This window comes from Python bivittatus, unplaced genomic scaffold (genome assembly GCF_059951505.1).
Source record: "Python bivittatus isolate LINGU-HERP-01145 unplaced genomic scaffold, Pbiv_v1 ctg000610_np1212, whole genome shotgun sequence".
In the NCBI taxonomy this organism is placed as follows: Eukaryota; Metazoa; Chordata; class Lepidosauria; order Squamata; family Pythonidae; genus Python; species Python bivittatus.
The window spans coordinates 53,155,798-53,182,657 of record NW_028277088.1 but is presented as its reverse complement, the minus strand read 5'-3'; the positions used below and the strand labels follow the sequence as shown (position 1 = coordinate 53,182,657).

At 36.0% G+C, this 26,860-nt stretch overlaps 1 protein-coding gene across 2 annotated transcripts in view; it reads left to right on the top strand.

Annotated features, from left to right (window-relative positions):
- The window catches only part of EGFR (epidermal growth factor receptor), a 145,900-nt gene that overhangs the window by 64,488 nt on the left and 54,552 nt on the right, over window positions 1-26,860 (top strand). For both annotated transcript variants that reach the window (XM_025163547.2, XM_025163546.2), the window contains exons 2-3: window positions 22,847-22,998; window positions 24,177-24,354. In XM_025163547.2, the coding sequence (XP_025019315.1) occupies window positions 22,847-22,998; window positions 24,177-24,354 (330 nt within the window). The remainder of the gene's footprint in view (window positions 1-22,846; window positions 22,999-24,176; window positions 24,355-26,860) is intronic.

Genomic DNA, 26,860 nt, shown 5'->3' with positions numbered 1-26,860 from the left:
ATTCATGGGAAAATTTTAAAATAGCTTCTCACTGTTTTAGAGCTAGGAATGAGCTAGGAAGTACACTATCCAGACTGCGGCTTGTTCTATGGTTTTTTGGTCCCCACTTGACCTAAAGGCTTGCAAATTTACATAAGCATGAGACACTGAAAAGGCAAAGGAAAGGTTAGACAGAAATAGGAATCTGGCTAATTCCACCCAGTTCTACACCTCTTTGGTTATCATACTACAGTGTTGTCCAAACTTGGCCACTTTAAGATGAGTGGACTTCAACTCCCAGAATTCCCCAGCCAGCATGGGGAATTCTGGCTGGGGAATTCTGGGAGTTGAAGTCCACTCATCTTAAAGTGGCCAAGTTTGGACAACACTGCCATACTACATGACTCCCTGCTGCACAGCCACCATGCAATTCATGCATTCAGACTCATTCAAAATTGCACAGCACAGTCTATTTTAAAAAGCAAAAATTAAATTCAGCTTTTGGGTAAAAGTTGCTACAGGGAGCAGCAGGGTCATCAAATGGTGAAAGAAGGTATTTCAAGGTCATGTTTTATTACGTGCTATTTGTTTAAAGTATGCTTTGAATATCTTGTAGATTTTGAATTCCCAAAACAGAAATTCATGGCTGCACTCTCAAGATACATTGGACTAGTTCTCACAGGCATTTTATAAAACTGTATGAACAGAGAGAATAGCATCTTCAGATAAAATTAATCTGTTTAACAGCTGTCTACAGTGTAAGTATACTAGGTGGGAAATCTGGGAGGCTCAGACTACACTATCAGCATTCTATCCTGTGGAGCTGCTTAGTGGTTTCTTAAGTTATGTGTCAGATTGTCTTCAAGTTAGCTTTTCTGGTAATTAAGGAATGAGAGTGTACTGGAGATAAGCTTATGCTAGTTATCTTATTTGTTGGTTGTCTCCAAAAGAAAGTTGGAAAAAGAAAAAAAGGACAGCCAGGATTACAGCTTTTTTAATGTTCTATCTCATGCCCACAAAACACGTCATTGCCTGGTGGAGTGGGGGTGGGGGGTCTACATGGTGAATTTCGTGTGGAAATGTAAAAAAATGTCCTCCTATGTACTTATTTCAACTTAATTACAGCCATAATAGTCAGACTTTGCTAACCAAATCTCTCTTCTCCTATCCCTTCCCATCCATTAGACAGTTACTATTTATTTGACAGTGCTATGGTGAGAGGAATAACATGATAGTTGTCAAAAATGTATGTCGTATTAGCCATAGTAGTTTTTCTAAATCTTTTCCTGTTAATAATGAACCATTGGTTGTTCTTTCACTTCAAGAGGTATAAGTGATCAAACTTACTATCTTCTTTAAAAAAAATCCCCACATATGTTCAGGTGGGGAATTTCTTCTACCTCCAATGATTTGGTCCTTCCTTCCTTCCTTCCTTCCTTCCTTCCTTCCTTCCTTCCTTCCTTCCTTCCTTCCTTCCTTCCTTCCTTCCTTCCTTCCTTCCTTCCTTCCTTCCTTCCTTTAATTTAGAAAGAAGTACAGTGCACTGTATTCCCCTTAAATATGTGCTTGCATACATAGTTCCCCACCCCCATCCTTGCTCTATCTGTGTTGCTATAAGTGTTACAATTAAGGAACAAAAATATTCTAATCAGAATGGGTGCAGGAAAAGAGGAAGATATGCTGAATTGGCAAGGCAAATTACTTCTCTTAAAAATATAAGGTGGGATGTCTTGCAAAAATCTAATGGAAATTGTGCAGAAATTAGTCAAATAATATAGCAGAGTCAAATTATTAGAGAAATGCAGGGTGTGTTCACTCACATTTAGTGGTGTCCACACCAAATGCAGTGGAACCAAAATGACAAACTCTGTGATGCTGACATTACATATTTCTTTCCTGAAGTCTGACACAGGTATGTAAGTTGGAACCTTTGCATGATGATGGCAATATGTGTGTGTTATAAAGTCCGTCCCCATGATGCCCACGCTCACCTTTTTGGGCCTATAATCATAGGTTTTGTCACGTCTAGCCCAAGGAACTCCTGGAGACCGTATAGGTTCAATCAGCAAGGTTTATTAGCTAGCGCTTGATTACAGAATCTTCTCAGACTGACCAGTAGTTCCCAGGCACAAGTCTCTACTATCTTCTGGAATGTTTAGGGATGCGGCAGCTTTCTCCGCTTATCTCCAGAGCGTTGGTCTGGAGACGAGAGCACCGTTTTCACTCCCCTTCCTCCATTCCAGTCCATCCCAGTTTTTCTTTCAAAGGGGAGAGGTAAACCATGGCTATCACATAAGGGGAAATGAGAAACACAATCCATAGGGAAAGTGAGATAGTATTGTAATATTATATTGCAATACTATAATATAATATTATAATGATAAAATATTGTAATATTTTAACAAGAACACACAAGATTTCAGATATCTTTGAAATGTTGGTAAACATTTCTACTCCCTCTCTGAAATGACATGCATATAGCAAGCCTTCCTCCATTATGAGTAATGATATGCTTCTATGAAAATCCTGTTCTTATTATATGGCTCTGTTTTTCATTATTTTCAAAACTATAATTAGGAAAGCTAATAAATTCAGTACAGAAATAATTAAGCTTTATTAAATTTGCTTTTGATTATATTAGTTTAATGTTGAAATTGTTTAGAAGAGAGCCGTTCTTCAACATGTGTGAATAGAACCCAGTCTCTTCTATGTGTAGAATTGATATTTAAATATTCTGCATATTAAAATGATAAATTAAAGTATGCAGGTTATTGTTTGTTAAGGTTTTACTATGTTATCAATTGGAAATATCTTAGGAAAAGCTATAAGCATATAGCTTTTTTCATATTTGCTCAATTTTGATTTCTTATAGCAAAAGTGTATCTAATATTTATTTAACATGACAAATAAATAATTGGGTATCTCAATCTCTGCTAGATCATCCATGTCATATTGATTATTGTGACAATTCAGGTTCATTGACTTTCACAGAAATCTGTGCAACATAAGCATTTCTTCCTTGAAGGTGTAAGAGTTGAAAATCATTCCTCTAAGGAAGCATTTGATACTTTTCTTATTAGTTCTGTAAAGTTTTTAGTTTTATTTTCATGACTGTTTTACTTTCTTGAACAATATAGCAGAATTGGATGAATGTATATAAAGGCAGCAAAATTGTTTACTGTTTAAATGTTGTATGCTAATGAATGTTTTTCACATTAATAAGAACATGCTGTTTACTAAATCCACCACGCACCGAACTACTTTCCATATTATTAAATAAAACCTCATTCCTAATGTGTGTCCCACAGGATGACATCTGGTGATAAAATTTATTCCTTTGGAACTGTGATTTCTACTGACAAAATAAAAAAGGAAACATACTCATACACCACTCATTTTCGGACCGTATCAACTAAACGCCCACCCTACTTTTTAACTCACTCATCCATAGCTCATATTTTATATCAGAGATGTTTCCTGTAAGACAGGCTATTGTCAAGGGAGACTTGTGATTATTACAATGAAAACAGATGTCCAAAGAAGTTACTATAAAAATTACACAGCTCTTACTTTAGTATAGCTTTTCTAATTAGATGAGTTTCTTGTGTGTATATTTAAATATGAGTTCTTTCCTGGCTATTTAGAGATCACAGCACTAAATTTTGAAATGAACAGTAGCTTTTTAAAGATGCCAGCTAACAACCATTTTATGTTGTTTTAAAAGGACAGTGTGCAACCCATTCTCTTCTAGCCTGTTTAATAAAAGGAGGTATCTCTCATCACATTTATAAGTATTAGTTGGCTCAATTTTGTGCTCTTGCTCTTTATGTTTGCCCTTGGGGTTTACTTCAGAGTTAATTAAATATAAAAAACTGAGAAATGCTTATCTATTACACATCAGTTCATCATACATTCATAAAATGGGCATGTCTACTTTGCCTTTTAATTAAAAGATAAAGTAAATCTTGTGTTAACTTTATAGCTATAGAATATAGATTTTACGTATTTTACTGTTTTCCTACATTAGATTTTATCAAACTGCTGGAGATATTTCAGGGAGAAATAATGAAAACTCAAATACTGTAGTCTTGTTTAGAAGTACTTCATCTAGTATACTCGTCTAAACAAATAATATTGCTTTTATTGTGTCATCTACTACAGGAATTCACATATTGACTGTGAATAGCAGAGCTTCAAACGTACAGCTGACCATGTCTTCTGTGCAAGCCTAGGTCTCTGCAATATCAGTTACACAAAGGCCTTTTGCAAAGTTGTACAGTGATATCAAACTTCTAGATTTCATTCCTTGTCCAGTTACTTGAAGATAGTCTGTACTGTGCAAATACTTTTCCAGAATCAAGTCCTAACAGTATTGTTTCTTTTAGTAATTCTATCAAACAATTGGGAGGAACTGGCTATGTAACAGTACTAATTGAAAACAATAATTTGGAAAGTTAGAATGTCAACCAAAATACTTTTTAAATAATTGATTTGCAATAATATTATTGCACAGCTAGCCCCCTCCTTTTGCATTTCTGTTAGATTCAGAAATAGTAAATATTAACTTGTTAGTAGTGCTGGCAAATTTGATGGAATATTTTTTTAAAAAAAATTTACATCAAAATTTCTATTCCTCCTGCCCCCAATGATCAGTGAAAAAAAAATCTATATTGTTTGGCATGGGCTTTTCATACATATGCATATCTCTCATCTAGTTTTCAATTAACTTCCTTTTCTTTGTGTCAGATTTTATTTGCACAACTCTGTAACCTTAAGCCTTATTCAATATCAGAATATCTTTCCTTTCCAGCAAACTTGTTTTTTTAATTTTGTTTTTTCCCCCATTCCACTTCTTATTTACTTTATGTACTTATTTGTTTGATTAATATCCCACATTTCATACAGAAGCTCAGGGTGGCATTAACAAAGCTCCATTTTCCAATCCGCCCACACCTCAGCAACCCAGATTGGACTGGTCCGAAGTCACCCAGTGAGCTTCCATGGGTGAGGTGGACTGCTAACTGGGTTTTCCCAGTGTCAGTCCAACACTTAAGTACTATACCACACTGGATTTCTTGAGACAGTACAGGTAGTCCTCACTTAACCACAACTGGGACTGGCAACTCTGTTGTTAAGTGATGCGGTCATTAAGTGAGATATCATGTGACCATGACTTGTGATTTTATTGCCAACTTCTCCTTTGACTCAGCTTGTCAGAAGCTTTCTGTGAAATACACATATGGCGATCACATGACCATGGGACACTGCAATGGTCGTAAATGCCTGGTGGTTTGCAAAGTGCCTGAATCTCAATCACATGACAACAGGGATGCTGCATTGGTCATAAGTGCGAAGACCTGTTGTAAAGTTACTTTTTCAGTGCTGTCATAACTTCAAATGGTTGCTAAACAGGACAGTTGTTACGCGAGGTCTACCTTTAGTGCAAAATGGGGAGAAAAAAATCCCTTCCCATGGAGGATCTTTTACGCTGTTAATTCTGTTTCTTCCACAACAGACAAAAGTTTGTCCTCTTCTTATGTTATTCCAACAGAGGAAAGCTCATTACTAACCATTTCCAAACTGTGGTTCTTTTAATACTTAGTACATATTTTTTTCATTGCAATTTGCTTCAGAGCAAGAGAGAATAATTCTACTTCATCGTCTGCATTATAACTTCATTGTTATTTTAGAAAAATAAACTGACTTTATAGAGTTACCTTGCCAGTCCATCAAACTCAGTATTTGATACACTAGGAATAGGATCCATTAGAAATTTTGAGAACGTGCGGTTCTCCTAGTTCCAAATGGCTGCAGTGGTGGAAATGGTCAGGGCAGCCACAGACAAATAGGTTGCTAGATGTTGGCAATTTCCTTTGTGGCAGGCAAGCTTCCTGTTTTTTTTTCTTTTTTCTTAAAAGACTCTTTAAATGTCAAGTTGTATATAGAAGCTAATTTTTTTTTTTCAAACCAGAGACTTTTCCAGTTTTTCTCTGATGTCCAGTTCTTGTGACATCAGAATCTGATATTTCTATATGCAAATTTACTTATCTGTAGCCTTCCGAGGGAAAAGAAAATCACTGATCCAAATCATTGGGAGTAAAATGTGATCTTGGCTATATTTATCTCTCACCGATATGGAACAAATATTGATTTTTAAAAAAAACATGCACACACTCTCTGAAACTTGGCAATCATGACAAACTACAGGGTAACACACTAGAGAGATAATGAGCTGTTGGATATCATGAGTGTTCTCAGAGATCAGTCTGATTCAAGTCAAATGCAGCCCTGCTGGGAAGTGACCCAGAAACTATAAGTATTTCGATTCAACTGCAATATTAATTCAGCAAATAATTCAGCATATCTGACACCTGAATAAAATGCAGAAAGCAGTTCTGCAATGTTCTTATGTAAACTAATCCTGTGCTAATGCATTTGAAATGACAGTAAAATGTTAGCAGATTTGAGCTGATTGCTTTGAACTGTCTGAAACACTATGCTGTCATGTCTTTGAGATGTATAGCAGTAGAAAATGCTACATGCAAGAAGAGAGAATCATTTTTATGCCAATGGGTTTTGCATAAGGAGTGAATTATACCTTTTTTTGTCTTTGGCGCAGTTGGTGTGGTGCAACTACAGTATGTCCAACACATTGGAGCTATGGAGCAACAGATCAGGACCAGAATTTGATGGATGGTTTTGATTTATAATAGGACTATTTGAAGCTAACCATGTACCTGAGGTGATCCACCCTGGTCCACTACGGTAGCTAGATACCTTGATCTGATTCTTGTTCCCAAATACCACAGAGCATTTATGTCACACATTTTACATTAACATTTTCTGCTGACTGAGTGGGCAGATACAAGGAAATCAGAGACACGCACATTTTCTCCTTCAGAGACAGAGGAAGCATTCAGTCATTTGCTACTGCAGTATTCCTTCTGTGGAAAGTAACATAATGAAATTTCAGTCTTCTTTATAAAGAATTTACTAGGACAGTCTAATGAAGATTATATCTGCTTCCTTCTTTCAGACTTTAATAATAATGTATTATCCAGTATAGCACTACTTTGCAGGAACATGCCAAGGATAATGTCTGATATAACTTATCTTGGATGCATTTATTTAATAACCGATTATAATTTGGTATATAATTATTTGTTTACCTTTATTTGCTGGTCAGCAGTTGTAAGAAAGACTGATACTTTAGACCTGGTATGTTGATTATGCTTTACATGACAAGGCAATTTGCATTCTACAGGTGACAATCACCTAATCAAGGTTCTTCATTATATGTAATTCAAGGTAAATGTTAAGATTCCATACTAAATAAATATTTGAGAAACTGCTTGTTTTTATCATGTTCCTCAAGAGGTAGAAAGTTTGCTTATATTTCTGTATTTTTGAGCATTTGATTTTTCGTAATTGACCTGCTTCAGGTGAGGATTAAGTAAATAACTGAAGTGACATATAACTCAAAACATTTCTTTAAGTTTATGTGTTTTTCATCAAATTAATTCAAGATGAGCAAAGTCATTTTGCTCTTTGGACACAGAGTGAATGTTTTCTGTTTATTATTAATTTGTTGTTTTGTGAGAAATTAGTTTAAATAACTTCCTTTCATTTATGGTTTACAATGGGTTGTATCTGGCTGGGAATATTGCTCACACTGAAATTATTATGATCAGTGGCAGATGAATTAATTTAAGTAACAAAACTGGGTTTTACAGTGCAAATTCCCAACTATTCCTCAAATAGTTTTTGTGGGAAATGTTGCTTTATCTATGAATGATAGCCTTGAATTACAACAACAGTGTTTTTGAGATAATGCATAATCCTGGACTGTAATTCATTGTGTCTGTGTGTAAAGACTTCTGTTTTTAAACATTCAGAGTGGCTTACAAATTGTGAGGGATATATTGGTGAAAGTTGGAATCGGAGGGCCAGAGAGCAAGCTAATCTGTCACAGTAACAATGTCAGGAGTTCTAACAAAAAGCCACAAACTGGTTCATAACCTGTTGGGGTCACAAGGGGAAGAAAAAAGTATATGGTCAGAACCATGAACATGCTCTAGATATGGCTAGAATCTTGCAATTTGTAAATCAGTGGTTTTCTTCATAGTAACAACTTTTTAACTATCTAATAAAAAGTACTGTGCTTGTGTCCCCAAATCATGCCTGTGAGCCTCCTTGTTCAAGTATTCGTCTGGAGGAAATCTGACACAAACAAAGGAATTTACAACTAATTCACTACAAAAATATTCCATGTTAAAACTACATTGAAATTCTATATAATTGTTTACGTAGAAGAGTATCACTGCATAATAACATTCGCAAAAGAAATACCTTCACTCTATAAGTAGATGAAGCATAAGCTAGAGTTAGGACTTAATGCTGAACGCTGCCAAATTCTAAATTTATCCAATATACTTACCTTCAGATTTTAAGAACCACTCCTCATTTTCTAATAAATGTATGTGTTCACAACGTGGCTCTTCATACTGAATCACAGAAAGGGCTAGGAACTGGGAGACTCTGAGTTCTAGTCTTCCTTAGACATGACAGCTAGCTGGGTGACTTTGGGCCAGTCACATTCTCTCTCAGTCCAACCCATCTCACAGGGTTGATGTACTGTAGGAGGCAGAAACATTAGATATGCATGCTGCCTTGAGCTGACCAAAAATAAAATCAGGATAAAAAACTTGGAACTGGAAAATCTGGAATATTGCACTATATTTCTTTATTAAAAGGGATGATCATCCTGTGTTGTTGGCTGTTAGTTAATAGGATGTAACAAGAAATATGGACCTGAATATTAATGTTTCAAAGACCAAGATAGTTGGTCTGGAATGAATGATGGCAAGTTATGCATAAATGGCAAAATGCTAAAGCAAGTAGATGAATTTGTGGACTTTTATATTTCTTGAAGTTGGGAAAATAAATGGAGCAATCTTAAGGCATGCGAATGCTGGTAAAAATGTACTGGGAATATCTGGTCTGTCGAACGTGAATAAATGTCTAAAGAAGTAAATTCATGTATAAGAGCCTGCCGTTGCCCACTCTGTATGTGGAAGTGGAAGTTGGATATGCCAATGCAGTGGAAATTCACTAGTTTTCACAAGAAGTGGTTATGGTAAAAATAAAAAAAGACAATAGGATCAAGGATAAGTACCAGACAAATGTGGATTGAATACAAAAATGAGTGACTACTTCAAAAAGTACATTGTTCAGCAACCGTTCAAAGTTATGATGGTGCTGAACAAGTGCTGATTACAATCGGTCCTCAAAGTTCTGGCTGTCCCAGCTCCCCCGCAGTCACATGATCATGATCTGTACACTTAGAAGAAGCTCACACTTACAATGGTTACAGCATCCTGCAGTCACATGATAGCAATTTGCGACCTTTCCTTCTGGCTTCCCACTAGCAAAGTCGATGGAGAACCTGGCAGGGAAGGCCACAAGTCACTCGGGTAAATCTCTCCCCCCTCATGCACCGTCCCCCAATCCCTTTGTGCTCACGCCTCGCTGGCCACTTACATCATCTTTAAGACATTCCTTCTCTATTACATATCCAACACAGCAAATAATTCATTAATCTTTGGCCCAACCAGCTAAAGTTGCCTCGGATCAATGAAATGACTAATTTCATTTGCATAATCTCCACATTAAAGCTAAACAACTTGATAAGGTTTTGAGCTGCAACTCCGTCTCCCAATCTTCAGGGAACCTACAGAAGATTATTCAAAATCTGAGGCCAAACCATTTTGGTTCTAGTTTTGTTTATTTATGGATTTGGGGAGGGTTAAGGGTGGAAAGGGAAGCTGGAAGCCTAGGAGAGGCAATGCCCTTTATTCTCCCAGTCCTGGGAGAAAAAAATGGCCAAAATTACATCACCAAAAATCTGTTCATCTGATGTTCATTTTCTAGAACAGCATACTGTACTTATTATTTCTAATCCCTGAAAGTAATAAACAACTGTCTTGACTAGCAGCTGTTGTAGCCATGGGTTGGGGCACTGGGTTGGGGCACCCTACCTGGAGATAGATATGCCTTATGTGGTGCACCACCAACTATATAAATATCACTTAGGATGATGTAATAAGCAGTGCAGTTTATGCTGCACTAACTTCATATTGCTTTAGCTCTTAGTAAGATGCTTGAAGTTGCACTGACTTCTCCCCCAGCCTCCACTGCCCTCCAGTCATATCCAGTCCCCTACCCTAATGAATTTGACATCTGAGCCATTGCCTATTGTCCATAATTGCTTAATCTTCCCTTAAAGGTATCCAGAATAGTAGCCATCAAGACACACTGTGATAGTAATTTCTATAGTTTAACTCCTTGTTCTTGAATTCATCGTCCATTTTCATTGGATTACCTGAGATTCTTGTATTATGAGAGAAACATATATTGCATTTCAGCATAATACAACCTCTACAACCTTTACAACCTCTATTTCTTTCTCCTTATCCACTTCTAGCTAATAAGCCACAAATATTGAAACCTTGTTCATGTAAGAATTGCTCCAGTCAATTGATCACTTTATTTGCTATTTTTAGCATCTTTTCCAGATGTACTCTACAGAATCTATTGTTTTCATCAAAATAATGAAAGCAGCATTGGGCCATTGTGATGCAAGCTCTACTCCTTTTGTATGTGCATCTGATATCACAGTGCACTCAGAAAAAGTGAAGCCTACATTGTGAAACCACAACACTACTTTCATCATTTGAAAATAATATTGTTGACCTTGACCCCAAATACAATACAATATGCTTTTTGATACAAGTGACTAGAAATGTAAGCTATATATTAAACACAAGGGTTGCTTAGAATTATATCTTAACAAATCTGAGATTTATTTTAAACAACTTTCCTAAAAAGGCATAGAATATGTCTTCCTCATAATAGCTGTTCACTTGGTTAACATCCCAAGCTCATTTACCTAGCCTGAAACTTCCAGTTCAGATAATGAATCTACATGACATGACATTCCTCTAATCATTTTATACGGAAATAGAAGCATATTTCTAATGTTAATCCTTTTGAAAAATATTTTGAATTCTTTATTGACCTTGCTCATTTTAAACACTTATAATAATTTGGTGTCACAAGTAAGATTGGCCACATCATTGTTCATTCTCAATAATTGATTATTTATCACCAAGAGGAAAAACACTGGTTTCAATACATAGTTTTGATTGGCCCCAGTGGAAACATCTCTCCAATGTGCACTTTAACCAGTTATGGATCCACAAATAAGCCTTGCCTTATAACCAAAGTCTGCAAAGTTTCTTCAGTCAGCAACTTTTTTTGAAGTCTTCTAAAATTCAAAGCAGAAATGAGCCAAAAGAAAAAGAAGAAAGGTAGCCTTCCTTAGCACCGGACACCACACTTCATGATGGATTTAAGTTCAGATAAGAACAGTATAGGTGATATTGATTGATTGAGCCTTCGAGTCAGTTTTTGACTCTAGGTGACTGCCTGGATTAGTCCCTGAAGTTTTCTTGGCAAGGTTTTTCAGAAGTGGTTTGCCATTGCCTACTTCCTAGGGCTTAGAGAGAGTGACTGGCCCAAGGTCACCCAGCTAGCTTTGTGCCCAAGGCAGGACTGGAACTCATAGTCTCCCGGTTTCTAGCGTGATGTTTTAACAATTACACCAAACTGGCTCTTATGGGTGATTAGCTGACTGAAAATTACTCTATGATGACAAATTTAGTGAATGAAATTGTTTAGTCCTGAGAGGACTGAGGGGAGATATAATGGCATGCTTCATATACCTGGAAGAATGTCACAGAGGAGGTCAAGACCTTTTGTTTCACAGTCTAGGACATGGAAGAATACATTTAAGTTACAGAATGGCATATATCAATTGAATGTTAGACAAATGTTCTAACATTAATTACAGTTCAACAGTGGTACCGATTGTACTGTATGGGGCTCCCCTGCTTTGGAGGCTAGATGGACGTCTGTCTAAGATATTTGAATTTAGATTTCTATGCTGTGCAGTGGACTGCACATCATAACAAAATGGCTTCTTCCAACTGTGTGGTTCTATTATTCTAATGTTTTCTGGCTGGAAAAAAATTCCACTTAATTCTGCTGCATTTTAATGGTTTGTACAGGTAGTCCTCGACTTATGACCATTCATTTAATGACCATTCAAAGTTACAATGGCACTGAAAAAAGTGACTTATGACTGGTCCTCGCACTTACAACCGTTGCAGTATTGCCATGATCATGTGATCAAAATTCAGGCATTTGGCAACCAGCATGTATTTATAACATTTGCAGTGTCCCTGGATCATATAATCACCATTTGCAACCTTCCCAGGGGGCTTCCAACAAGCAGAGTCAATGGGAGAATCCATATTCGCTGAACAACTGCATAATTTGCTTAACGACTGCAGTGATTTGCTTAATGACCACTGCAAAAAGGGTCGTAAAATTGGCTGTGACTCACTTAAGAACTGCATCACTTAGTGACAGACATTCCAGTCTGAATTGTGGTCATAAGTTGAGAATTACCTGTAGTTCACTTAGTTTCAAATTATTTAATTCTTTAAACATCATATTAATTCTGAAAACTCAGCTAGATGCCATTTTGATGGTCTTTATTCAATTTTGTACTTCCCAAGACAGGTTTATTTGAAAGTAGCAAAACTCTTGCATGAATTTTATATGCTTTTGTATATGTTCACAAACTTTTAAAAATAATGTTGCGCTGCTAGCTCTACAACAATGAGCCATGTATTGATTCATAATCTATAACTCTCTTCAGGAACTGCTGTAAGTCCCTTCTCCTGCATTTACCATTAAAGATGAAGTGGGAGAAATAATCACAGAATTTGTCAGTTCCAAGAAAGAAAATGTTATTTATACATTTAACTATTCCCCTGCAAAATGGTAATTTTGATTTTAAAATATATGTATGTATGTATGTATGTATGTATGTATGTATGTATGTATGTATACACACACACACACACATATAGTATGTATGTAAACTATATTCATTTATTTTAAAACCTTTAAAAATAAGTGAATATTAAACATAACGAGGTTTTATAGTAGGCAAATATCTTGTCTGTGGTTTTAACTGTACTGGATGAAGGAGTAAGTTCCAAATCAGGCCTGGGGTATCCATAGCTTTCTAGATGCTGATTATTCCAGTACCCATCATCCTTGGCCTTTGTCTTTGGCCCTGTTGTATGGAAGTTTTAGTCCTACAAAATCTTGGAGAGCTACATATTCTACTGTAACATAAGCATGGGCAATTGTTTCTTGTGTGGTTGTTGCGGCTAGCGTAAGTGATTTAAATGGCATGTGAAAAAACAAATATAGTTTTTTTTGCTTAAGTGCTTCTGTGAAGAAGAGAGTGATATAAAAGTATTCCAGTTCTAGTTCATTTTTGTACTAAACCCTGTGAACTTTGCAGAAGAACATGATGCAGTAGCTGGCTCTGCCCATTTGTAGGGTATTTGCCTGATGTATGTCAGACCCTCTAGACCAATTGAGCAAGTGATGGAATGGCAATGAAATTTTGAACTCCACAAACAAGCTGTAACATGGATTATACTACTGATTCAGAAAGTTTGTTTGGCATTCAGTCTGTATGGACTTTGTCCGTTGATTAACTTTCAGTTCTGGAAGAACTAATAGTGTCCCTCAGCACACGCATGTGCAAGTCAATGCACAAACTCTGATTCAGCACTCACATATTTTAGAGTTTAAATTAAATTAAATTAAGACATTTTATGTGATTATAATAAGGTGACACCAACTTCCCACTATTATGTACTGCAATATATAATGTTATAACACATATTTATTTCATTTACAGCATGAAATAGTATTTATTAGAAAACTAATTGTTACACCTTCCATTAAATAAAATTCACAAATGCTCAGTTTTATAGTATGACAGAATTTGCATGTCACGTTCACCTAGAAGCCTGAGTCCCACTGACCCGTTCTTCAAGCAGGCAGATTTAATGAGCCACATCTGGCATGGTGAGCCAATCTGAGTTGATGCTGAATGTAAGATTCTGACCTTGCCTAGTCAGAAGAATCCATGATTCAAATTCATATTTTGTTTTAGTGATGGAGCCAAAAAAGAAATGTTCCATATGGGACATATGTAGTATGGAAACACAATAGTAAAGGTACCCAGTTGAATAAATCAATATCCCTTTATCAGAAACTTTTAGAAACCTGAAAGTGATGAACCTGAAAGTGATGAACCTGATCAACACAAAGGGCTTAGAAGAAGAATCAAGCATTAAATGTTGGCTATGGTACCAAAGTTTCTGCCTTCTCCCATGTGGAAGAGTGTGCCTTCTCTGTACAACTCTTCTTCTACATGAAAGAAATATCATGGGAGTTTGTGACTTTGACCCAGGATGGGAGTACTATCTTTTAATCACAAATAGCCACTTACACTTTAGCCTAGTGTGTTGTGCAAATCCACAGCCTTCTGCACTGGATAGCAGTTCTTTAATGCTGCCATACAAAAGTTCTCTGAGAGAGGGTTCAGAGACAAAGAGTAAAGGGGAGATACATTACTCCTGTCTATTGCTGATTTGTGCCTCTTGCCTTTCTTCCAATGGAATGTGAACTCGTCCCGCAAAATTTTGCTACCTCCTGTTCTAGAGACTTGCCAAAGTCCAATTGAAATGGAAGGGCAGCTGTTGCTGTCCTAGAAGTATTTTGGGCAGCTCTTACTTCCATCCCTGGAAGGAAAAAATAGCATTAAAAATGGGATAGTTCATCTATAAGACAACTGGGTTGTCACTCTTATTTTGTCAGCCACATTTGTTTTCTAGTACAGAATAGTGTTTGCCATAGATATAGAAGGGATTAAAAAATGCCATTCTGTTCATAGGCATCTACTGGTGACAAGAATATTCCTGTTTTAGATATGTACACAGATGAATTTTGCTACTTACAGAATTACAGAATTCATTATAGGTCCTCTAAAATTATATAGGTTCATACGTCATGCTAATTCATTAACATGCTCATCCATGTTAATGATGGATAAGTCACATGTACACTAAGCTTAATCTAAACAAACTATATTATGATTTAGTTCAATATATGAACCCAGTTATTGATGCAAAGCAAGATGGGTTTTGAACCTTCCATTTAGCTACATGAAATGCATGAATAAAAATTACTATGAAATCTCAGAGGGTAGAAGTTATAGAATTTCCTCTTACCTTTTCTCTAGTTTGGCCAAGCAACTATTTGCATTGGGTTTGCTAAACAATATTTTGCTTTATTTTCTGATAAACACCAAGTTCATCAGGTTAACTGTGATTAATTATTACCAAACTGTGGCAGGAAAGCAGAGACTGAGAAGCAATATTTGTAGAGTTGAACATTTATGAGATACTGAACCCATAATTATGTTTCTACACGTAGCTCACAGAACAGGCTATGACGCAAGAATGATTGGTCAGTAGTCTTACTGTATTTGTACTTGGAATTGACTGACTTTTAAGAGGACAGCCACCCATAGCTGTACACAAGGGTGTGATCAGGAGATGGTCCAGCTGGTAATCGTAAAGTGCAGAACAACCTGATTCTGAACTGGAGCAAAGGAAATGAATCATTGAATCAGAATCATTCTTGTGTCACTACTTATATCCCCCCCAAAGTACATATTTTTGAGTCCTGATTATTTCAGCCATAGTATATAATTTTCATGACTTTATTATGGACTAGGATAACCTACTATTAATTAAATAGGTTTTACCTAAAGGTATATGATTAAGTTTTTGTTCATTGTCATATGGCAAGAAAAACATGAAATAAGCTTTATTTGTCAACCTGTGTTATTAGTTCTATACATTAGGAAACTGTAATGGGTTTTCAATAGGAAATTAGGATACGTTAGAAACTTAAGATCTAATTATATTTTTGTTCCACAATAATATGTGTTCCCAGCTTCCTTGCTATTATGGCATATGAAGGTCTTCAGTATTCAATCTTCATATTGTAATTTCTCATCATATATTTAATTTAAACAAATCATTTATAAACTGAAGTTTATGCTATTTAATTAACATATTTAATTTCAGTAATTAATTGTTTTTAACACCCTATTCTTAACTGATTTGACCATTCAGTTATATTTATTTTGCTTGATTGTTTATTTTTATTAATTTTTTTATTTATAAGATTTATTTATTTATTTATGAAATTTCTAGGCTGCCCCAATCTATCACAACTTTTAATTGCATCATCTCAGTTTGCAGATGATGTATCTGAAAGAAAATATTTTAACTGGTTATAGCACCCATATTTATGTTTATTACTGCAAAGCTCCAATACCATTAAAAGAAAATTGGACTATGGAAAGATACATTTTGTTTTAGTTCATACATTGAAATAATAAGAACATGACATTTATGTAGAAAATAAAGAGGATTTCTCTACTTTAGATAGGGAGAATACTAGCCATGTGTAGCACTAACCTTCCTAAACCCAAAGGTGTGGAGCCAGTTAGTCAAAATTCCCAGGAAATATGATCAATATATCTTAGTCAGTGCTTATGGGAGAAGGAGGAGTGAGATCATACAAACTTTGTCTCTCGACTGCTCTTTAATAACTACATGAAGCTGCTAGGAGAGGTTACTTGTCAGGCTGAGATATCAAAAATATGCTGATGATACTCAGGTATACATCTATATCCTGAGCTAAGCTGGAGATGGTTTGGATGTCAGCTCCATTTGTGATTCTGAACAAAATGGCACTCATCAGAAGGATTCTCCATTACCTGAGGGTTCTCCTAAGTGTTATTAGCTAGGCAGGTGGGGAGCATGGCTATGGGAGCATCCCGGCTTCAACTGGTTGCATCAGTTGGATAGGAATAGAGGCCCTGGCAACTGTAACATTCCAGTATCACCCCAAGGATAAACTACCGCAGTACACTCTATAAGGGGCTGCCTTTGAATGCTATCTGAGAACTGCAAGTTTGTTGGCAGGTGAGAGCTGCTACAGCCTTGTAACCCTAGTTCTGTGGGTGCTACTTTGGCTCCTAATAGGTTTCCAGGTGTTGATTTTAACCTACAGTATAAAGCCTTTTATGGCTTGGTTTCCAGGTATCTCTAGGACTGTTACTTTCAGATAGAACTGATCCATACAATCTGCTTATCTCAAAGAGGGATGTTGAAGTTCCCCCCATACATGTGCAAGTGGGGTTAGGAGACTGGCTTTTTTCCTGTTGTTTCTCCATCCCTCTGTAACAACTTGCCTCTGGACTTTCACATGGTACACTCTCTGCTGGTGTTCAAGAAGATAGAGTCATTCCCTAAAGTTTTTAAGCTGTGATGACTTTCAACTGGACTGCAGATGTTAGCGTAGGTTGATACCTTTATTAGTACTATGGATAGTTTGATGTTATAAACCTCCAAGAATGTTTTTGGCATACAGCAGATAGTAAACCAATAAAATCATCAATCAAATCTCTAGAGGTCCAAATCAGGAAGGGTAGAGGATGTGAGAGCCACTTCACAGTCACCACTTCTCATAAATAACTGCACTGCTAGATATATATTCCCAAATTTGCATCTCTTATGACTATATACCCTGACAGATGGGCATAAACTGTAAGAATGGAAGCAGTGGTTTAAATCCTATACATCCTTAAGGAAGTATTGTTTTTAACCCATATTCAAATGTAAGATGTCGTGGTCATAGCACTTTGACTTAAAGCGAACAATTTCATTGCATAGTATTGAATAGTTTCACCACCACCACCACCATGGATTCTCATGCAAAATGTTGTGTCTTAATTTTTTTTTCTTTCAGTCTTATGCCGTGTGGAGTTAGAACCACGTGTACGTATGAAGTATTTGTGCAGACTTTGTGTGTTGGATTACATTTCAGTTTTAAAAATTCACAGATTTGGAGGACATGTAAAGACACAGGGGAAGGCAATACAAATATTGAGCTACACACAGGACTGTTCTGGTTCCCTCAGAGTAACCTGTTCTATAAACAGTCACTGGAAAAGCATTGAAGTCAGGTTTCTCTGACTTCACCCTTTTCTCTGATTTTTCACAGGCCATTTTCACTTAGCACTTTTAGCATGAAACCAGAGCAAATAGTTAATGAAGCTTTGATTTAAAAGCAAAACTGAAGTTGAACCTATTAGTGTTGTAATTCAAAATTCCGAATAATTCATAATTCTTCTCCATTTCTTTGATGTTACTAGGGAAATCTTTTCCCCTTACTTTTATAAATTACTTCTTATCTCTGCAGGTCTTCCCCCATTACTCCCATTGGATCACCCATCTTGCTTCCCATACAGTTTTTGTTGTTGTTGTTGTGCCTTTGAGTCAGTGTTGACTCCTAGCGACTGCCTGGACTAGTCCCTGCAGTTTTCTTGGCGAAATTTCAGAAGTGGTTTGCCATTGCCTTCTTCCTAGGACTGAGAGGAATGACTGGCCTAAGGTCACCCAGCTGGCTCCTTGCGTAAGGCAGGACTAGAAGTTATGGTCTCCATTTTCTAGCCCAGCGCCTTAACCACTATACCAAACTGGTTCTCTCCCAAAGTTTAGTGTTGGTGTTAATAGCATTTATAATAGATAGATAGGGAGGAGAAGCAAATGCTTGTGGTTCCTCTCTAATCTTTCTGTGAAAGAGGAGCAGAAGGGTTTTTTTTTTTAATTAGCCTCAGGATCTCTGTTTGCTTAGATGCAATGAGATCATGATTTATGGACAGGTAGCAAGTATATATTGGATTTATCAGTTTGGAGAGTAGCAAGGTTAGTTGTCGGTTTGTCAGTCCAATCAGCAGATTTCTCAGCGCTGAAGTGGCTGGATCATAGTGGTCTAAATTCCAGGAAAGTTATAAAGTTAAAGCTATCACAATGTTAATAAGATTATATTTGCATCACATTAATAAGACATAATTACAGCATGAGCTGGTCATCTGAAAAAATCTCATATCTTTATTTCTTTATTGAATATCTTTAGAACCTCACAGGTATTATGGAGAATAAAAATGCAACAAAATCCATTGCCAGTACACTTTCAAGGATTTTCCAACATTATACTACAAATTTATAGTAGATGGCAGATTAAGAGGCTTAAGCATTCATGCTTTACATTTTATCAGTGGAGATTTGCATCAAAATCATGGAGAATTTTATAATTAGACAGCTATACAAAATATTACATGACAATTATAAGGCATCATTTGATGACAATACTTGCTTATTTAATTGGATTTCCAATAAGAATCATCAGCATATACCTAAACAGTTTTAGATAAAATGCAATTTCATTTCTATTCATTATTTTCTGGTTAAATGGTATCATTTTACACACATTCATAACATTTATTATATACATTTTAAAACAGATAAACTGTCACGTTAACATGAAATTTTAGCATGAACTTTAATTACAGAAGTTTCTGTGCATGTATCTTGCATGCACTAAGGTGCCTTCTACTGAATACTAACTGGGTGACTTATAAAATAATTCAAATATAAAGAAATAAAATATAAACTAAACTGAAAAGTGTTGTTTCATTGCTTGCTCTGTACATATAATATATTAACATTAAGTCTTTTTTATTCATCCCATATTATCAGGATAAAGGAGGCAGGTTGGATCATATTAATTTCACAATTAAATGTCCCTGTAGCTGTATAAAAACTCCTGAACATGTGCTTTACATTCAAGATGACTTCTGGCAAAGGGTGGTGGTACATTATTTCTATGGATGGGTGATTTTAATTTTATTTTTTAGGAGAAAAACTGTAATGTGTACAGTTAATAACAACATGAAAAATATATATTTGTTGATAAGTTACAGCACAAAACTGTTGAATTTCTGTTTTCATATATAAGTACCAATGTACTTTCTACTTTATATTCTTTGTTCTTTAATTTGCTTTTTAGTTACTGATATTTTCCATGTATTTTCAGCCTCACTGTTCTGGTTCTTCAAAGTATAGCTGATTAAAATAACAGAATACCAAAAAACCTTAGATTTCTAGAATTTCCCAAGATGAGATAAATGAGAGTTCTTGGTTTAGAAGCAACTATGATTGCTTACATATGTTTATACTTTGACAGTAAACTAGATCAGCAGTATATTTGGAATTGGATCATGTTAGAAAGATAAGTGCCTGTATAGTGTTTGATTTTTTAAAATAGACAACTGGTTAATAATTTACTTTATTATCATAAACAATATAAAAATGAAAGGTTTTGTTACAGTGCTATAGGAAACTACTAAGCAAAGCTGCGTGGAAGTAATTGGATAATGCACGTGGAATTATACTTCAGTAATCTAATGGGAATGTTAAACATTTAATCCTGCTTGTACATACAATAAAAAGAGATGGATTTTAAGAAAAGTATTAACATATATTACAGTATTTGGACATGTTGCAGTAGTACTTCAAATGGAACCATCTTGTACAAATGCAAACTGATAGGATATTCTGAATAGCAGTTTATTCTATAACTTAAAGAACACTAATTCCAACTAAATAAAAAATAAAACACGATTAAAGAAAGCACATAGAGCATCGCTACTGGAATTCTTTCCAACCCCTTTGTCAGCAGTGTCTCAAGAAGGTGTCTATATTTTTCTGGATAACATAGTTACATGTTCCATCTGTATGTGGGTTTCTGCTTACCCTCTTATTGCATCTGTGTGAGACGCATATGCTGGTCTTCACATGCTCCATTCTGGCTGTCATAACTGGGAGAGAGGAGTGCTTAAAAACAAGCAGTTATGAACCACTAACAACTTGCTGATCCCATTAGGGGGAGGGGGGTCTATTTGGGGCAATTTTCTTTTTCCTACAGTCCCAGCTAAATCCAGCCCATTATCAATTTATTTTGCTAGCTTCTCTCCCATTCAGAACCATGCCTTTTCAATTGCAAGTCCCCTTTTCTGGAAGACTGTAGCTTGGCCCCAGACATTCAGATGGCCCTTCCCTCCTTGTTTTAGATAGTTTGTGAAATTGAGGCTCAGGCCTCAGGGACTGGTGCATTATGACTGTTCCCTACAGCAAGGAACAGCGCTTTAATTTTGGGCTACGGATTGGGGCATAGATTGCTGTATTTCCGGTTATTTTATTTTACGTGTTGTTTTTCCTATGAATCTGTGGATTGCTGTTGTTTTATTGTTTATTTCAATGGTTTGTTTTGATCTGAGTTTGTAGTGGCAGTTACAATAGTTTAACTTTTCTTTGTCCCTCACCCAAACAAAGAAAGTAATTGGCAAGTTAAGGGCGCATACATAGTATTTTTAATACAGATTTCTCTTGTGACCGCAGGGCATCATTAAATCAGGTCCTCTTGAAATACAGTAGAATAAGTTGAAATATTTGTGTATCGGGATTTCTAAAGAATAGCCCTGTATATCCCTAAAGATTTGTATTGTTTTTTATTATTCATAATATTTTGAAAGGGTACAGACAGACAAGTTCTGTACTCATGGGTATGATAAGGTTTCATGATGTGGTGTAGTTCTTTGCTTGGTGCAACTTGTTGAAGCAAGCAGATGGGGTCTATCCCTGCACCATCTGGTCCTGCCAACAACATTGCAGGTACTTGCTGCTTCCCAGGTCATGAGAGATCAGAACTAAGTTGCCAGGACTTGAAGCTGGATACCTGACAAAATAGGTGGTGTTCTTTTTTTATTATTGTTTTTCTTTTTCATTATTGCTGCCATGGGATGAAGTAGTATTTAAAATTGTGCTGCATAAAAATAACTTACATATGATGGGATGAATTGGTAATTCATATGATGGGGTGGTAATTGGTAATTCTCTTTTTTCTAGAATAAATGCTTTAGAAAGTTAGATCATATAACAAATTACATTTCATGTAAATGAACTATTCTTCTTTAGTAAGTCAGAAATAGCTGCATTCATTTCTATCAGTTTGCTAGATAGGTAACAATGGGCAGAAGACACACATTAATTTATTTCCTTTACTGAGCTCTAAGCCTGAATAACTTTAATTGTTCTCCATGTAGAGCTATTAGTCTTCCCCAATGAAAATGGATAATTAGGCCTTTCAAGGTACTTTTGAGTTCCCAGCCAAGTCAGTGTCATTGGGATTGCCCCAATTTATGAAGCATCCTAAATTTTATGTTAGGGTTGATGCAGAAACTCTGGAAGTTATACAGTAATTCACTAAAGATAAGAAATGTCTAGCTTTGTAGTACACAGTTTTGATTTGCTATTATCCGCAGTGTTCTCAAGAAAATTTTGCTTTTTTAATTTTAATGGTGTTTAGCCTTTTTATTTTCTTTGTTAGTCTATTGATACTGATACTGTTTACATTTAAATCCATCTTTTGTTTTAATATATAAAGTATTTTATTTTTGTTTTGTTTGTTCTTCTTGGTCTATAATTTAGATACCATTTTATAGAGTCTAAAAATATTTTATATTAAATTATAACAATTTGCTACAATTGAAGGAATAGTATTGGTTGAAAGGTGTTAACACTCATATTTGCTTCACTAGTACTATTAAATGCATGTCTTCAGAATGATTATTGGCCAAATAATAATTATAATATTATAATTATAATAATATTTATATACATTTAAAAATATACAAATTAAAAATAAATGCACATTTTATAAACATAATTATATTATAAATTATAAGCAATGCTTTCCCATTTCTACAATACTCCTATTTTCAGTAGAAAGTAGATGGAATTTTAGATTTTGTGTTCAGATCCCAAAGTGAGGGGAATAATTTCAGTGAGAAACTTTACATTGACATAATTAGGAACAGCCAGAGTCTGCACTTATTTTTAGCTGTTTGGCATGCAGATTTTCAGATTTTATTACATGTTTATTCTTTTTGCAGTTTGTCAAGGAACCAGCAATAAGCTAACTCAACTTGCAAGCGTGGAGGACCACTATAACAACCTTAAGAGGATGTATGAGAACTGTGAAGTAGTGCTTGGCAATCTGGAAATCACTTACGTGGATTACAACTACAGCCTTAGCTTTCTAAAGGTTCGTAAAATGAAGTAGATTGTTCTAGTCTGGATGGAGATGACAGAGAACAATAATGCTTTTACCTGCCTTTGAAAAGAGCAATACACATCCAGATTAGGAATACGTTTTGTGTTGGGGACATTTTGTTAAAGAAAAGTCACAGTCCCATTTTCCACCTCCTAACGTATGATTCTGTTACATCCTAATGTTCTAAATGCTGTTTGTCTGCACCATCATTCATTCTTGGGCCTAACCATGGGAGCTCTGGGTAATGCAACAAGGGCATCCCAGGAACAACCCCCTTCCCACACACTCCCATGGACAAACACACAAAGATTTTTGTTGCATTCAGTTTGCTCAGGAGATTACAACCAATGAGAAATATGCATTTCAAACAAGCTCTTATTTTCATTGTACACCTACGAATTTGTAAGAAGTTACTTTAACTGGTTCAGAATGCAACAGTGCAGGCAGTGATGGGCATACCTTGGTGTGTCCCCATAACTCTACTACTTTGCAAGCTTCATTGGCTTTCCAGATGCAATTCAAGGGGCTGGTCTTTAAAGCCCTACATGGCACAGGGATAGGTCGTTTGCAGGACCATCTGTTTCCTATTATGTCCACCTTTCTAGGAAGTTGGCGTGCTCTGGCTCCCATAACTTAAACAATGTCATTTGGCGGCACCCAGGAAATGTGCCTACTCTATGAAATGGCATTCCCCTCTGCCATTCCCCTGCTCCAGATGGCCCCAGCCCAGCCCATTGTTTTTAACGCTTTGAAGACTGGCTTTTCCCCCGGGCACTGGAACAGGACACCCTTTGAGCTTGTCTGGTTTCATAAGTTTTGGTTATTAAAAATTTAGGTCTCATGAAATTTACTTTATGTCTTCTTATATTCAATTATATTTTATTTCTATAGGGTTCTTTGTTGTTTTAACTTTATGCCACCTTGAGTCACAGCTATATAAATTGAATAGATAAATATTATCTTATATTTCTGGAATTTATCCTTATAAGTCTTAAGGAGTTATTTTGAATATATGAATGTTATGTGGAAGTTACTTTATTTCCATTTTACTTATTTGGGGGAATGGGATATTGCTCCTAAATATTGTTAGCCAACGCAAAGTCAAGAAGGAGGAATTAGTTATAGTCTCTGTCTTTATTTTGCATACCTTTCTCTTCCATATCTTCCAGAGTATACAAGAAGTGGCTGGCTATGTGGTTATAGCAATGAATGCAGTGCAAACCATTCCTCTGGAGAATCTCCAGATAATACGAGGGAACACACTTTATGAAAATGCTGCACTAGCAGTTTTATTAAATCATAATGGCATGAAGGGACTTGAAGAGCTACCAATGAGACGCTTAGCAGGTGAGAAATTTGGAGGGGAAAGCATAACTAACAATTTCACAAATGTTCATATTATTAATAAACAGTCTTTTGAGTTGTTAGCAAAGCATATTACCCCAGTCTATATTCTTGAAAGAATGGATTTGATCCAGCATATAATATGTAGCATGCATTAATTTTTTGACAAGACATGGAAGGAGCTGCATATCTTTTTTAGTACCAGCATCATCAGACAAGGAATTTTTTCAGCAGTTGAATTTGTTTATTGTTATTGTTATTCGAATATATGTGTAAACTCCCGAAGTGGTTTACAGTAGTTTAGAACCAATATTATCAGATTAAAATAGTTCATTGAAAAGACAGTGGAGGGACACTAATGACTGGAGAAAGCCAAAATAAATAAAAGAATAAAAACATGCCAGTATTAAAGCCTGGTATACCATGTGGTCATTCCACAGGATAGGTGTCAAGGAAATGACATTGCTAAGAACTAGTGCAGAAAAGAAGGTTTATCCAGAAATTTTAGTTGTACAGGTAGCTGATAATGACTGGAAATGGTCACATTTTAAAAAAGAAAAAATTGTATAGTCAGACCAAAACTTTCAATCATACTTGTAGAAGCTTGAAAATCAGTGTTTTAGAATGGGTATGAAATAGCTATAGTAAGGCAACTTTGGTCATTAACCTAGCTGTAGCTTCTGTTCCAGAAGCCCCAAGGGTATGCTCAAATAAAGTTCATTTTAGTAATTCTATCTGGAAGTTACCTGTCCCTGAATCACAGGGCCAAGCTACTTATTAATCAGCACTTTGGTTTCTGAAAAAACATTTTGTACTGAATAACTCAGTACATTTTAAACAATTGAGAAGAGCAGGTAGCTTAATGCAAGTTTCACCAAATTTTATGGAATTTATGGCCTAATTTCCTTGGGAGCTCCTCAGATTTTCAGTTCAAACAGTGAGATGGAGTCCAATAGTAGGATGGTCACTAGCCCCCACATGTTATGCCAGCATACATTCAGAAAGAAATCCAAGGTGTGAGCAACATGTAGTCATGTGACCACGCCAATAAGCACCAAAAAGAATGCCATTCTTCAAATAGCATGGGACTGCTATATGCAACCAGGCTTCAAAATATATTTTAAAAAGAAACAAGGGGCTATTCAGTCATCTCCTAAAATTATAAGGTTCATTCTCCATTCCCCTCACTACCAGTCTAATCTGGTCAATTTTTAATTAAAAAAAAGTCAGACTGGAAATTTCAAAGACTAGAAATCAGAAGGGTCATTCTTTCATTTGTGGTGGTGGTGCAATAAAGCTATAACCTTTAGGCATAAAATTTTGGGGGAGATAAGTACCATTACTAAACAAAGCATCAAATATTCTCCAGCGTTAGCCCTATTACATTTATTTACAGGACCAAATCTCAAGCTTAAAAATAAGGAATTTATTATCTATTTAATTTTAGCAGCTAAAATAATAATTACCCAACACTGGAAAACTGAGATGTGAATTAATTGCTACATTACAAAAAAAACAGGTTTAAAATAATGAAACATCAAAGGCAAGAACCACAATTCTATCAAATTTGAATGGATTTTATAGTTTATCTCAATAGCCATAGACTATAACATGGCAACATTTTATATATATGGTAAATTTGTACATGTACAGTACCTCTCTGTTTACTTACTTTTTAGTAGATTTTCTTTTGTATTTTCTATATTTTATTTCTCTATACATCTTAGATTTATGTTATTTTAGTTACTTAATAATGCTTGTTAATCATAAGTCAAATTGACAAATTGACCAAATTTATTGTGGTCCACTAAACCCAACCTGGACTAAAAGAAGCAGCTTTTGTGGAAAAAATGACAGGGAAAGGGAGGGGGTTAGGGGGTTCCCACATACAGGTAGTCCTTGAGTTAAGACCATTCATTCAGCGAGCATTCAAAGTGATGGCGGTGCTGAATGAATGGTACTTACACCCGGTTCTGCAGAGTTACAGCCATTGCAGCACCCCTACGGTCACGTAATCAAAATTTGGGTGCTTGGTAGCCCACCCACACTTACGACCTCAGGGGCTTCAACTCCTCTTCATCTCTACCCTTTGGTGGCCCTGCACAGTGGCATTCCTCAGTGGCTGTGGCAGCACTGGGGCTGAAGTAGAGGTAAGGGCCTTCAGCAGTCTCAGCTGGCCACCACTGCTCCTGAGCCTCTACTTCAGCCTCAGTGCCACTGCTGAGGAGTGCCACCTCAAGCTCTGTCAGGCTCCTAAGTAGACCAGAGAGGAAACACAACAAGATGAACTAATTCTGTTTTATTGTAACCCTATGTTAATAGAATCTTGCAAGTCTGAAAGTACAAATCTCCCGTCATCCCTTTTTACCACCTGATCAGTTAGGGCAGGTCCTTTCTAAGATTCTTTCTCTGCCCATTATTCAGTTGCAGGTTCCTCCCCCTTTTATCTGACCATTTCCTAAGCAGTATCTCTTCCCCCCCATCTTCCAAGGTCATTCTCATATTCCAT